The sequence below is a fragment of the Nerophis lumbriciformis genome, linkage group LG33 (assembly GCF_033978685.3).
Source record: "Nerophis lumbriciformis linkage group LG33, RoL_Nlum_v2.1, whole genome shotgun sequence".
Classification (NCBI taxonomy): domain Eukaryota; kingdom Metazoa; phylum Chordata; class Actinopteri; order Syngnathiformes; family Syngnathidae; genus Nerophis; species Nerophis lumbriciformis.
Window position 1 is genome coordinate 26597292 of NC_084580.2, and position 12421 is coordinate 26609712.

Below are 12421 nucleotides of genomic sequence, written 5' to 3' on the forward strand. Positions count from 1 at the left end.
GTTGCTTTGTGAACGGTCAAGGAGAGAGAGGGGTAGAATAATGTTGACAGTAAAGAGGTGACAACACAATCAAGCACTCAAGTTTTACCAAAACCGGATGTAAGTTTCCTAGATTAATGTACCCACAGGCGGCTGATGGAGGACAGCCAGATATTCTGTCCAAGGGGAAAGAATGCGATAGCGATCGACCACAGGGAGCAGATGATTGGATTCTTGAGAGAAAAAGACTGGAACTCATAGGCTGAGCAAATCTGACACATGCCAGTGAGGGTGTTGTGCATGGGCGTACTTGATCAGTGGGAGGTGGAAGAACTGCAAACCGGGGGGGCTGCCTCCAGATCCCGATTTTCCATCTCCATTTGTTTGCCGTAGGATAAAATCCTGAGGCCAAACTGCAGGACTGCCCAATCATAAAAACTGTGGACTAGTGTTTGAGACCCTGGCCATAGGATTCCCACAAAAGAAAAACAACATTTATAACTAGGAGCTCGGCAAACCAGAGACAAAGTCCAATGCAACATTGGACCAAGAGCAGGGTGGGTTGTGTAAAGGACAAAGGAAGGCAGCAAACGCTTTGTCTGAAGTCCTGTTACGACCTTGACACCCGCTCCTTGCGTCTGCCACCAGAATGGGCAGTGGACTCAGTGCAGATCAGGTCAAAGTTCTGGAGTAACCAATCAAAGACTGGGGAGCTTCAAGAGGATGAGGCTCTGGGGATTGTCCTCAGAAGGTAGTACATCCAGTCAATAAAATTCTCAGGCATTCTAGGCCTTAGGGCAGTAGAAACATGTGAAGTTAAGAAGACTGGAGTTGAGCCTTCGAGCCAAGCACAGATAACCAGGATGTTGGGGTAAGTCAGTTTGGGGAGAGGATGGCTGGAACCATCAAACCAAGTGCCGCTATCCCTGCAGGTGGAACATGCCAACCAGCACCTCCCTCTTGCCAATATCAACATTCTGTTCCACTGGGATCAGGCAACGAGAGAAGAAGACACAAGTGTGACAGTATTAGTTTGGTGGAATGTTAGGACAACCCGGCAATGACACAATTCAGAGGCAGGATTAGGGTGAGAAAGTCCAGGAGCAGAGGTAAACAAAGACTTCATGTTTGTTACAAGAAGATTAAGCTTTTGGGTTCCAAAGAAATTGATATCTCGTGAATGTTAGGCTAGTCTAAGGTTCTGCAAGTTGGAAACAATTTTTAATGTTTGCGAGCCCCAAAAACCTTTCAAAATGGCGCAGACAGGCACACCCGCCTGTGGTCAAGGCATGGTAGAGGCAGAAGACAACCAGCGCCCGATCCAGTGAGAGACCATAACCCGCGCAGGGAGGACAGAGATGGGACGCCCCACCAGAGGGGCCCAGAGACACCCCACTGCCAGAAAGACAAACCTCCCCGGCCTAACAGCTCTTATATCATTTTGGTGGAAGTTCTCTGAACGACAGTCTGAGGAAAATAAGACATCTGAATAGTAGTTCTACTTCAACCTTCCTAAGAATTTGTAGTTCCTCTCCTCAGGTGGAATGGTGCTGAACCCATCCTATTTTGGCACAAGTGGCCACCACAACACCATGATCCATGAAATGGGTCACATTCTTGGACTGTACCATGTCTTCAAGGGAGTAAGCGAACGAGAATCCTGCGACGACCCATGTCAGGTAACACACATTTTACCTTGGTATATTTATGCACACCCTTACCTCCAAGTCCACAGGAGTTACATTGTAGACCCCCTCCTGCATACTTTTAGGGGTTCTTTCTAACCAGAAGTGGCCCCAAAGGGTTTGGGCTGTATTAACTTGTATCCAAGATAGTCCTTGAATTCAAATGGGCTGACGTAACTGAATTCCCAAACTACGCGAGAAAGGACCATCTTACCCTCGAGACCGCAGGGGAACCCACATTGTCCTAAGATCCCAAAGGAGCCCATGAATGGACATGCTTTAAAAGCCCTGCTGTAAGACTATAAAAAATGGTCGACCAGTACACGGCCGGAACCTATTTGGGTACATTTCAAACCTTTTTGGGAACCTCGTTTGTCATTTGCAATTTTTGGGACCTTCTGGGACTTTCCCTCGTTCCCCCCGGGGGCCTACATGGGTACAACTGGGACCGTGTAGGTACTTTTAAAACCAGGTTAGGACATAGTGGACTGTTTGTAAAAAGGTAAAGGTACAACATCAGCAGTGGATAAAGTCCTACTTTGCCCAAGAGCAGGAGACAACAGCATCCATGGAAACGGGAGATCTTTGTGCTGACACGGCACCGACACCCAAGTCCAAAAGCTGCCATGATCCTGGAGCTGTGAACGACACCTGTGGCATCACCGTGTACCAGGACACACCTTACAACAATTACATGAGCTACACAGGTGAGTCCAAAACTACACTTTCTCATCCATCACTTTTATTACAATCAATCATTAGGAAATTAAATCAGGACCAAATACATCCCGAAATAATAATAATAATAAATATAATGTACGTTGTTATAATCTCCCCAAACTTGTCCCAATCATTTATGCCACGTTTGTGCTCCAAACATGTTTGTTTGGGCCGATGCTGTTTTTAAATGAACATTTTATGTTATTAACGTGTAATTAACATGTAATTAATGTGTAATTAACGTGTTGTTAATCATAACCAGACCCTAACTACGTCTCCCCAAACTTGTCCCAATCATTTGTGCTACGTTTGTGCTCCAAAAATGTTTGTTTGTGCCGATGCTGTTTTTAAAACATTTTATGTTATTAACGTGTAATTAACGTGTAATTAACATGTTGTTAATCATAACAAGACCCTAACTACGTCTCCCCAAACTTGTCCCAATCGTTTGAGTTACGTTTGTGCTCCAAAAATGTTTGTTTGTGCCGATGCTGTTTTTAAAACAACATTTTATGTTATTAACGTGTAATTAACGTTTAAGTAACGTGTAATTAACGTGTAATTAACATGTTGTTAATCATAACAAGACCCTAACTACGTCTCCCCAAACTTGTTCCAATCGTTTGAGTTACGTTTGTGCTCCAAACATGTTTGTTTGTGCCGATGCTGTTTTTAAAACAACATTTTATGTTATTAACGTGTAATTAACGTTTAAGTAACGTGTAATTAACATGTTGTTAATCATAACAAGACCCTAACTACGTCTCCCCAAACTTGTCCCAATCATTTGTGCTCCAAAAATGTTTGTTTGTGCCGATGCTGTTTTTAAAATAACATTTTATGTTATTAACGTGTAATTAACGTGTAATTAACATGTTGTTAATCATAACAAGACCCTAACTACGTCTCCCCAAACTTGTCCGAATTGTTTGAGTTACGTTTGTGCTCCAAAAATGTTTGTTTGTGCCGATGCTGTTTTTAAAACAACATTTTATGTTATTAACGTGTAATTAACGTGTAATTAACATGTTGTTAATCATAACAAGACCCTAACTACGTCTCCCCAAACTTGTCCCAATAATTTGTGCTCCAAAAATGTTTGTTTGTGCCGATGCTGTTTTTAAAATAACATTTTATGTTATTAACGTGTAATTAACGTTTAAGTAACGTGTAATTAACATGTTGTTAATCATAACAAGACCCTAACTACGTCTCCCCAAACTTGTTCCAATCGTTTGTGCTACGTTTGTGCTCCAAACATGTTCGTTTGTGACGATGCCATTTTTAAACGATTAACATTTTAGGTTTTTATGTTATTAACGTGTAATTAACGTGTAATTAATGTGTAATTAACATGTTGTTAATCATAACAAGACCCTAACTACGTCTCCCCAAACTTGTCCCATTCATTTGTGCTATGTTTGTGCTAGTTTGTGTTTCAAAAATGTGTGGTCTAACTATTATAGTTTTTTTTTATGTTAATAACGTTTTTTGGAGATGGTTATTATTCCTAATTGGTCGTTAACTTAAAAACTATAATCGTTAGACATTAAAACATTTTTGCAGCACATATGTAGCACAAAGGATCGGGAGCAGTTTGGGTACATTTGGACATAGTTGGTGGGAGGGGCTTCTAGTTATGATTAATAACACATTAATAATTGGACATAGTTGGTGGGAGGGGCTTCTAGTTATGATTAATAACACATTAATAATTGGACATAGTTGGTGGGAGGGGCTTCTAGTTATGATTAATAACACGTTAATAATTGGACATAGTTGGTGGGAGGGGCTTCTAGTTATGATTAATAACACATTAATAATTAGACATAGTTGGTGGGAGGGGCTTCTAGTTATGATTAATAACACGTTAATAATTAGACATAGTTGGTGGGAGGGGCTTCTAGTTATGATTAATAACACGTTAATAATTAGACATAGTTGGTGGGAGGGGCTTCTAGTTATGATTAATAACACATTAATAATTGGACATAGTTGGTGGGAGGGGCTTCTAGTTATGATTAATAACACGTTAATAATTGGACATAGTTGGTGGGAGGGGCTTCTAGTTATGATTAATAACACATTAATAATTAGACATAGTTGGTGGGAGGGGCTTCTAGTTATGATTAATAACACGTTAATAATTGGACATAGTTGGTGGGAGGGGCTTCTAGTTATGATTAATAACACGTTAATAATTGGACATAGTTGGTGGGAGGGGCTTCTAGTTATGATTAATAACACGTTAATAATTGGACATAGTTGGTGGGAGGGGCTTCTAGTTATGATTAATAACACATTAATAATTAGACATAGTTGGTGGGAGGGGCTTCTAGTTATGATTAATAACACATTAATAATTGGACATAGTTGGTGGGAGGGGCTTCTAGTTATGATTAATAACACATTAATAATTGGACATAGTTGGTGGGAGGGGCTTCTAGTTATGATTAATAACACATTAATAATTAGACATAGTTGGTGGGAGGGGCTTCTAGTTATGATTAATAACACGTTAATAACGTAAACAGATCAAAGGTTAATGCGTGAAAAAGTGTAACAACACAAACAAAATTGTTGGCAGCACAAACATAGCACAGACTTTTGGGATGACCTCACACATGAGCAATGATTCTTGACATTGTGCTGCCACACCTGCAACCAGGACACACCTGGACCTGATTGCCAACCAGGACACACCTGGACCTGCTTGCCAACCAGGACACACCTGGACCTGCTTGACAACCAGGACACACCTGTACCTGCTTGCCAACCAGGCTCCTAGCTCAGTCAGGGTGGGATCATGGCTTCATGTTCTTCCCTGTCCCACTGACAACTTTGCACTCGCCTTCTTTTGTTTCCTCCACTCCTCTGTCAGGGACTTTTTCTGGTTGTTTCTCCTCTCCATGTGAGTGTGCCTTTTTGTTTTTATGAAATAATATTATTTTACCTACTTCTGCCCCCGGTCTCTGCACCCTTGGGGGTCAGGCCCCCAAGCTGCGGTCCCACTTCCTGACAGAAATACTGTACTTGAAATATTTCATTCATTCCATTCTGTTCTCTTCCAACCCATTGTACTATTCTCTTCCAACCGTATTCTCTTCCAACCGATTGTACTATTCTCTTCCAACCCATTGTACTGTTCTCTTCTAACCCATTGTACTGTTCTCTTCTAACCCATTGTACTATTCTCTTCCAACCCATTGTACTATTCTCTTCCAACCCATTGTACTATTCTCTTCCAACCCATTGTACTGTTCACTTCCAACCCATTGTACTATTCTCTTCCAACCCATTGTACTATTCTCTTCCAACCAATTGTACTATTCTCTTCCAACCCATTGTACTGTTCTCTTCCAACCCATTGTACTATTCTCTTCCAACCCATTGTACTATTCTCTTCCAACCCATTGTACTGTTCACTTCCAACCAATTGTACTATTCTCTTCCAACCCATTGTACTATTCTCTTCCAACCCATTGTACTATTCTCTTCCAACCCATTGTACTGTTCACTTCCAACCCATTGTACTATTCTCTTCCAACCCATTGTACTATTCTCTTCTAACCCATTGTACTATTCTCTTCTAACCCATTGTACTAGACGACAACTGCACCAACCGATTCACTCCCAACCAGGTCGCCAGGATGCATTGTTATGTGGACCTGGTCTACCAGAGGTGGCTGACACAAGGTTTGCCTGCTCCCGTTCCTCTGGCACCGCTAGTCACCCAGCAGGGTCCAGATTGGGTTTCCATCTACTGGCCGGCGCCACTAGGAGGACCACTACATCAAAGGTACACACGCATGTGGTAGGAATGTACACACAGTACAACATATACAAAATACATTCTGCCGTTCTATTCAAAGTTTCAGACAATTTCCTTTTATCCTTTAGCTCCGCCCCCAACCTGCCTGAAGTCAGCTGTAAGGACTGCGAGAAAGGTGGCGTCTTCCACCAGTACGCCCAGGAGGCCACCTCCGCCTCCACCTCCACCTCCACCCGCGTGTGTGACACGTCCGGCTACTGGACACCTGACGAGGCCGTCGGTCAGTCACACCTGCTAACAGTGTTAGCTTTTAGCACCTGCTGACAGTGTTAGCTTTTAGCACCTGCTAACAGTGTTAGCTTTCAGCACCTGCTAACAGTGTTAGCTTTCAGCACCTGCTAACAGTGTTAGCTTTCATCACCGGCTAACAGTGTTAGCTTTCAGCACCTGCTAACAGTGTTAGCTTTCAGCACCTGCTAACAGTGTTAGCTTTCAGCACCTGCTAACAGTGTTAGCTTTCAGCACCTGCTAACAGTGTTAGCTTTTAGCACCTGCTAACAGTGTTAGCTTTCAGCACCTGCTAACAGTGTTAGCTTTCAGCACCTGCTAACAGCGCTAGCTTTTAGCACCTGCTAACAGTGTTAGCTTTTAGCATCTGCTAACAGTGTTAGCTTTCAGCACCTGCTAACAGTGTTAGCTTTCAGCACCTGCTAACAGTGTTAGCTTTTAGCACCGGCTAACAGTGTTAGCTTTCAGCACCTGCTAACAGTGTTAGCTTTCAGCACCTGCTAACAGTGTTAGCTTTTAGCACCGGCTAACAGTGTTAGCTTTTAGCACCTGCTAACAATGTTAGCTTTCAGCACCTGCTAACAGTGTTAGCTTTCAGCACCTGCTAACAGTGTTAGCTTTCAGCACCTGCTAACAGCGCTAGCTTTTAGCACCTGCTAACAGTGTTAGCTTTTAGCATCTGCTAACAGTGTTAGCTTTCAGCACCTGCTAACAGTGTTAGCTTTTAGCACCTGCTAACAGTGTTAGCTTTCATCACCGGCTAACAGTGTTAGCTTTTAGCACCTGCTAACAGTGTTAGCTCTCAGCACCTGCTAACAGTGCTAGCTTTCAGCACCTGCTAACAGTGTTAGCTTTTAGCACCTGCTAACAGTGCTAGCTTTCATCACCGGCTAACAGTGTTAGCTTTCAGCACCTGCTAACAGTGTTAGCTTTCTGCACCTGCTAACAGTGTTAGCTTTTAGCACCTGCTAACAGTGTTAGCTTTCAGCACCTGCTAACAGTGCTAGCTTTTAGCACCTGCTAACAGTGTTAGCTTTCAGCACCTGCTAACAGTGTTAGCTTTCAGCACCTGCTAACAGTGCTAGCTTTTAGCACCTGCTAACAGCGCTAGATTTTAGCACCTGCTAACAGTGCTAGCTTTCATCACCGGCTAACAGTGTTAGCTTTTAGCACCTGCTAACAGTGTTAGCTTTCAGCACCTGCTAACAGTGTTAGCTTTTAGCACCGGCTAACAGTGTTAGCTTTTAGCACCGGCTAACAGTGTTAGCTTTCAGCACCTGCTAACAGTGTTAGCTTTCAGCACCTGCTAACAGTGCTAGCTTTTAGCACCTGCTAACAGCGCTAGCTTTTAGCACCTGCTAACAGTGCTAGCTTTCATCACCGGCTAACAGTGTTAGCTTTTAGCACCTGCTAACAGTGTTAGCTTTCAGCACCTGCTAACAGTGTTAGCTTTCAGCACCTGCTAACAGTGTTAGCTTTTAGCACCTGCTAACAGTGTTAGCTTTCATCACCGGCTAACAGTGTTAGCTTTCAGCACCTGCTAACAGTGTTAGCTTTCAGCACCTGCTAACAGTGTTAGCTTTCAGCACCTGCTAACAGTGTTAGCTTTTAGCACCGGCTAACAGTGTTAGCTTTTAGCACCTGCTAACAGTGTTAGCTTTCAGCACCTGCTAACAGTGTTAGCTTTCAGCACCTGCTAACAGTGCTAGCTTTTAGCACCTGCTAACAGCGCTAGCTTTTAGCACCTGCTAACAGTGCTAGCTTTCATCACCGGCTAACAGTGTTAGCTTTCAGCACCTGCTAACAGTGTTAGCTTTCAGCACCTGCTAACAGTGCTAGCTTTTAGCACCTGCTAACAGCGCTAGCTTTTAGCACCTGCTAACAGTGTTAGCTTTCATCACCGGCTAACAGTGTTAGCTTTCAGCACCTGCTAACAGTGTTAGCTTTCAGCACCTGCTAACAGTGTTAGCTTTCAGCCACGCTCTGTTAGCTAAACAGATGTCTCTTTGCTGCTCTGTTTTTTAAACTCCACGAGATAGCAAACACAACTACAGAATACACTTTTGTTCACTTAACTCATAATTTTGAGGTAGCACACTTTTGTTCACTTAACTCATAAATTGAGGTAGCACACTGGGCGTGTTTGTGCTCACCTGAAGGCCAACCGGACGTGGAGAAGTTGTGTGAACCTAGTCTACAAGCCTGGAGTCCGGAGCTCAGTCTTTACGACACCAACGTGACCTCACCGTGTCCACAACCGGAAGGCTGCACCCTCACGCTGAAGTTCCGCTACCCTCTCGTCCCACACACGCTCACCCTCTGGGTCACCTACATCTCCGCAAGTAAGTACTTCAAGAGTACTTCCACACAACTGAGATCAGACAGCTTACAACACACACGCACTCTGCTCTCATGAAACGTCGCTCAACTACATATGCAAGTTATTTTAAGTAATGCATTAGTTACTTTCCCTAGTTACATTTATTCCAGAGTAATTCCATGAGTAATGCAATACTTTTTTGGCAAAGTAAGGAGTCACTGATTAGTAAGTTCCAAACCGTGAATACGGGTGTGGTGTTGGACTCCAACACATCGTTGTTGTAGAGTTCAGCAAGAAGAAGAAGTAAACATCAGCGCTGAAGCAGAGAAGAAAAGTGAAAGGAAGCAAAAATGAAACCTCAAAATTCAAGTCCCAATTTTTGGAAAATGGAGAATTATGAAAGATCGTCTATGACCGTGTTTCTTAACCATAGGGCCGGGGCAGACGTTTCTTAAGCGCAAACATTATGACTAAAGTGGTGAAATGTCCCAAATTACCCAGAATTCCCGGTTTTCTGAGACATTTTTACCATTGGAAATGAATGCATTTCTTTGAACCCGCACATTTGCCACATTTCTCACCCGATTTGAAGCGTTCCACTTTCAACACATTCCACTCTTATTGGACAATCAAACTACCATTTTCCAAGTTAACATTTTTTCCAGGAATACCTATTGTCACCTCCTCCTGGAAAGTTTTCACAGTCCACATTTTCCAATCAATTCCAACCATTCCACCTTCAAAACATTCCTCTTAGTTGGGACAACAAATGCTCCTATTTTTTTTTCCCCTGTACGAATTCCCAGTTTTTCTGAAATTCCAGGAATTCCGAAACATTCTCAAGTCAAACTGTTACTTGCTCAACACTTTGCAACCGGTTCCAAAAATTACAACACCATATCATTCATATCATCTAGGACAATTGTGCTAGTATTAATATTTTCCCAAATTCCCATTTTTTCCAAAATTCCCAAATTTTCAGGAAGTTCCCATTCAAATAAATAGACGTATTTATAGTTATACAATGCCCTAAATTCTCAAAATGTTGCGACATTTACGACCTTTCAATCATCCACCCACACTACTCTTCATATATATCGAACGCAAAACATGTTTTCCCTTTCTCAAATTTCCCGGTTTACCCGGAATTTCCAGTCATTTTCTCCCCATAGACAATGAATAAGAAACATACAATGGACTGCATATCCCTCATTTCTCATCTGATTTGAAGCATTCCATTTTCAACACCTTCCACTCTTATTGGACAATCAAACTACCATTTTCCAAGTTAAAAAAAATTCCAGGAATTCCTATTGTCACCTCTTCCTGGAAAGTTTTCAGTCCACATTTTCCAACCAATTCCAACCATTCCACCTTCAAAACATTCCTCTCAGTTGGGACAACAAAGGCTTCTATTTTTTCCCCCGTACTAATTGCCAGTTTTTCCGAAATTCCAGGAATTCCGAAACATTCTCAAGTCAAACTGTTACTTGGTCAACACTTTCCAACCGGTTCCAAAAATTACAACATCATAGCATTCATATCATCTAGGACAATTGTGCTAGTATCAATATTTTCCCAAATTCCCATTTTTTCCAAAATTCCCAAATTTTCAGGAAGTTCCCGTTCAAATAAATAGACGTATTTATGGTTCTACAATGCCCTAAATTCTCAAAATGTTGCGACATTTCCAACCTTTCAATCATCCACCCACACTACTCTTCACATATATCGAACGCAAAACATGTTTTCCCTTTCTCAAAATTCCCGATTTACCCGGAATTTCCAGTAATTTTCTCCCCATAGACAATGAATGGGAAACATACAATGGACTGCATATCCCTCATTTCTCATCTGATTTGAAGCGTTCCACTTTCAACACCTTCCACTCTTATTGGACAATCAAACTATTTTTTTCCAAGTAAAAAAAAAAAATTCCAGGAATTTCCAGAATTCCCGCTTTTTCAAAGCCCTATTTTGTACCTCTTCCTGGAAAGTTTTCACAGACCACATTTTCCAAACAATTCCAACCATTCCACCTTCAAAACATTCCTCTCAGTTGGGACAACAAAGGCTTCTATTTTTTCCCCCGTACTAATTGCCAGTTTTTCCGAAATTCCAGGAATTCCGAAACATTCTCAAGTCAAACTGTTACTTGGTCAACACTTTCCAACCGGTTCCAAAAATTACAACATCATAGCATTCATATCATCTAGGACAATTGTGCTAGTATCAATATTTTCCCAAATTCCCATTTTTTCCAAAATTCCCAAATTTTCAGGAAGTTCCTGTTCAAATAAATAGACGTATTTATAGTTCTACAATGCCCTAAATTCTCAAAATGTTGCGACATTTCCAACCCTTCAATCATCCACCCACACTACTACTGTATATCAAACGCAAAACACGTTTTCCCTTTCCCCAAATTCCCAATTTACCCGGAATTTCCAGTAATTTTCTCCCCATAAACAATGAATGGGAAACATACAATGGACTGCATATCCCTCATTTCTCATCTGATTTGAAGCGTTCCACTTTCAACACCTTCCACTCTTATTGGACAATCAAACTACTTTTTTCCAAGTAAAAAAAAAAAATTCCAGGAATTTCCAGAATTCCCGCTTTTTCAAAGCCCTATTTTGTACCTCTTCCTGGAAAGTTTTCACAGACCACATTTTCCAAACAATTCCAACCATTCCACCTTCAAAACATTCCTCTTAGTTGGGACAACAAATGCTTCTATTTTTTTCCCCGTACGAATTCCCAGTTTTTCCGAAATTCCAGGAATTCTGAAATATTCTCAAGTCAAACTGTTACTTGGTCAACACTTTTCAACCGGTTCCAAAAATTACAACACCATATCATTCATATCATCTAGGACAATTATGCTAGTATCAATATTTTCCCAAATTCCCATTTTTTCCAAAATTCCCAAATTTTCAGGAAGTTCCCGTTCAAATAAATAGACGTATTTATAGTTATACAATGCCCTAAATTCTTAAAATGTTGCGACATTTCCAACCTTTCAATCATACACCCACACTACTCTTCACATATATCGAACGCAAAACATGTTTTTCCTTTCTCAAAATTCCTGATTTACCCGGAATTTCCAGTAATTTTCTCCCCATAAACAATGAATGGGAAACATACAATGGACTGCATATCCCTCATTTCTCATCTGATTTGAAGCGTTCCACTTTCAACACCTTCCACTCACATTGGACAACCAAACTACTTTTTTCCAAGTTAAAAAAAAATTCCAGGAATTTCCAGAATTCCCGCTTTTTCAAAGCCCTATTTTGTACCTCTTCCTGGAAAGTTTTCACAGACCACATTTTCCAAACAATTCCAACCATTCCACCTTCAAAACATTCCTCTCAGTTGGGACAACAAAGGCTTCTATTTTTTCCCCCGTACTAATTGCCAGTTTTTCCGAAATTCCAGGAATTCCGAAACAACCATTCTCAAGTCAAACTGTTACTTGGTCAACACTTTCCAACCGGTTCCAAAAATTACAACATCATAGCATTCATATCATCTAGGACAATTGTGCTAGTATCAATATTTTCCCAAATTCCCATTTTTTCCAAAATTCCCAAATTTTCAGGAAGTTCCTGTTCAAATAAATAGACGTATTTATAGTTCTACAATGCC

The 12421-nt window shown here is 41.4% G+C and overlaps 2 protein-coding genes across 2 annotated transcripts in view; one reads left to right on the plus strand and one right to left on the minus strand.

Annotated features, from left to right (window-relative positions):
* The window catches only part of cop1 (COP1 E3 ubiquitin ligase), a 113372-nt gene that overhangs the window by 74701 nt on the left and 26250 nt on the right, over positions 1 to 12421 (minus strand). The gene's annotated exons all lie outside the window — the stretch shown is intronic.
* Positions 1 to 12421, plus strand: part of pappa2 (pappalysin 2) — a 60708-nt gene that overhangs the window by 16663 nt on the left and 31624 nt on the right. The window contains exons 6-10 of the mRNA XM_072912133.1: positions 1519 to 1658; positions 2218 to 2371; positions 5991 to 6183; positions 6285 to 6436; positions 8604 to 8786. Of these exons, the coding sequence (XP_072768234.1) occupies positions 1519 to 1658; positions 2218 to 2371; positions 5991 to 6183; positions 6285 to 6436; positions 8604 to 8786 (822 nt within the window). The remainder of the gene's footprint in view (positions 1 to 1518; positions 1659 to 2217; positions 2372 to 5990; positions 6184 to 6284; positions 6437 to 8603; positions 8787 to 12421) is intronic.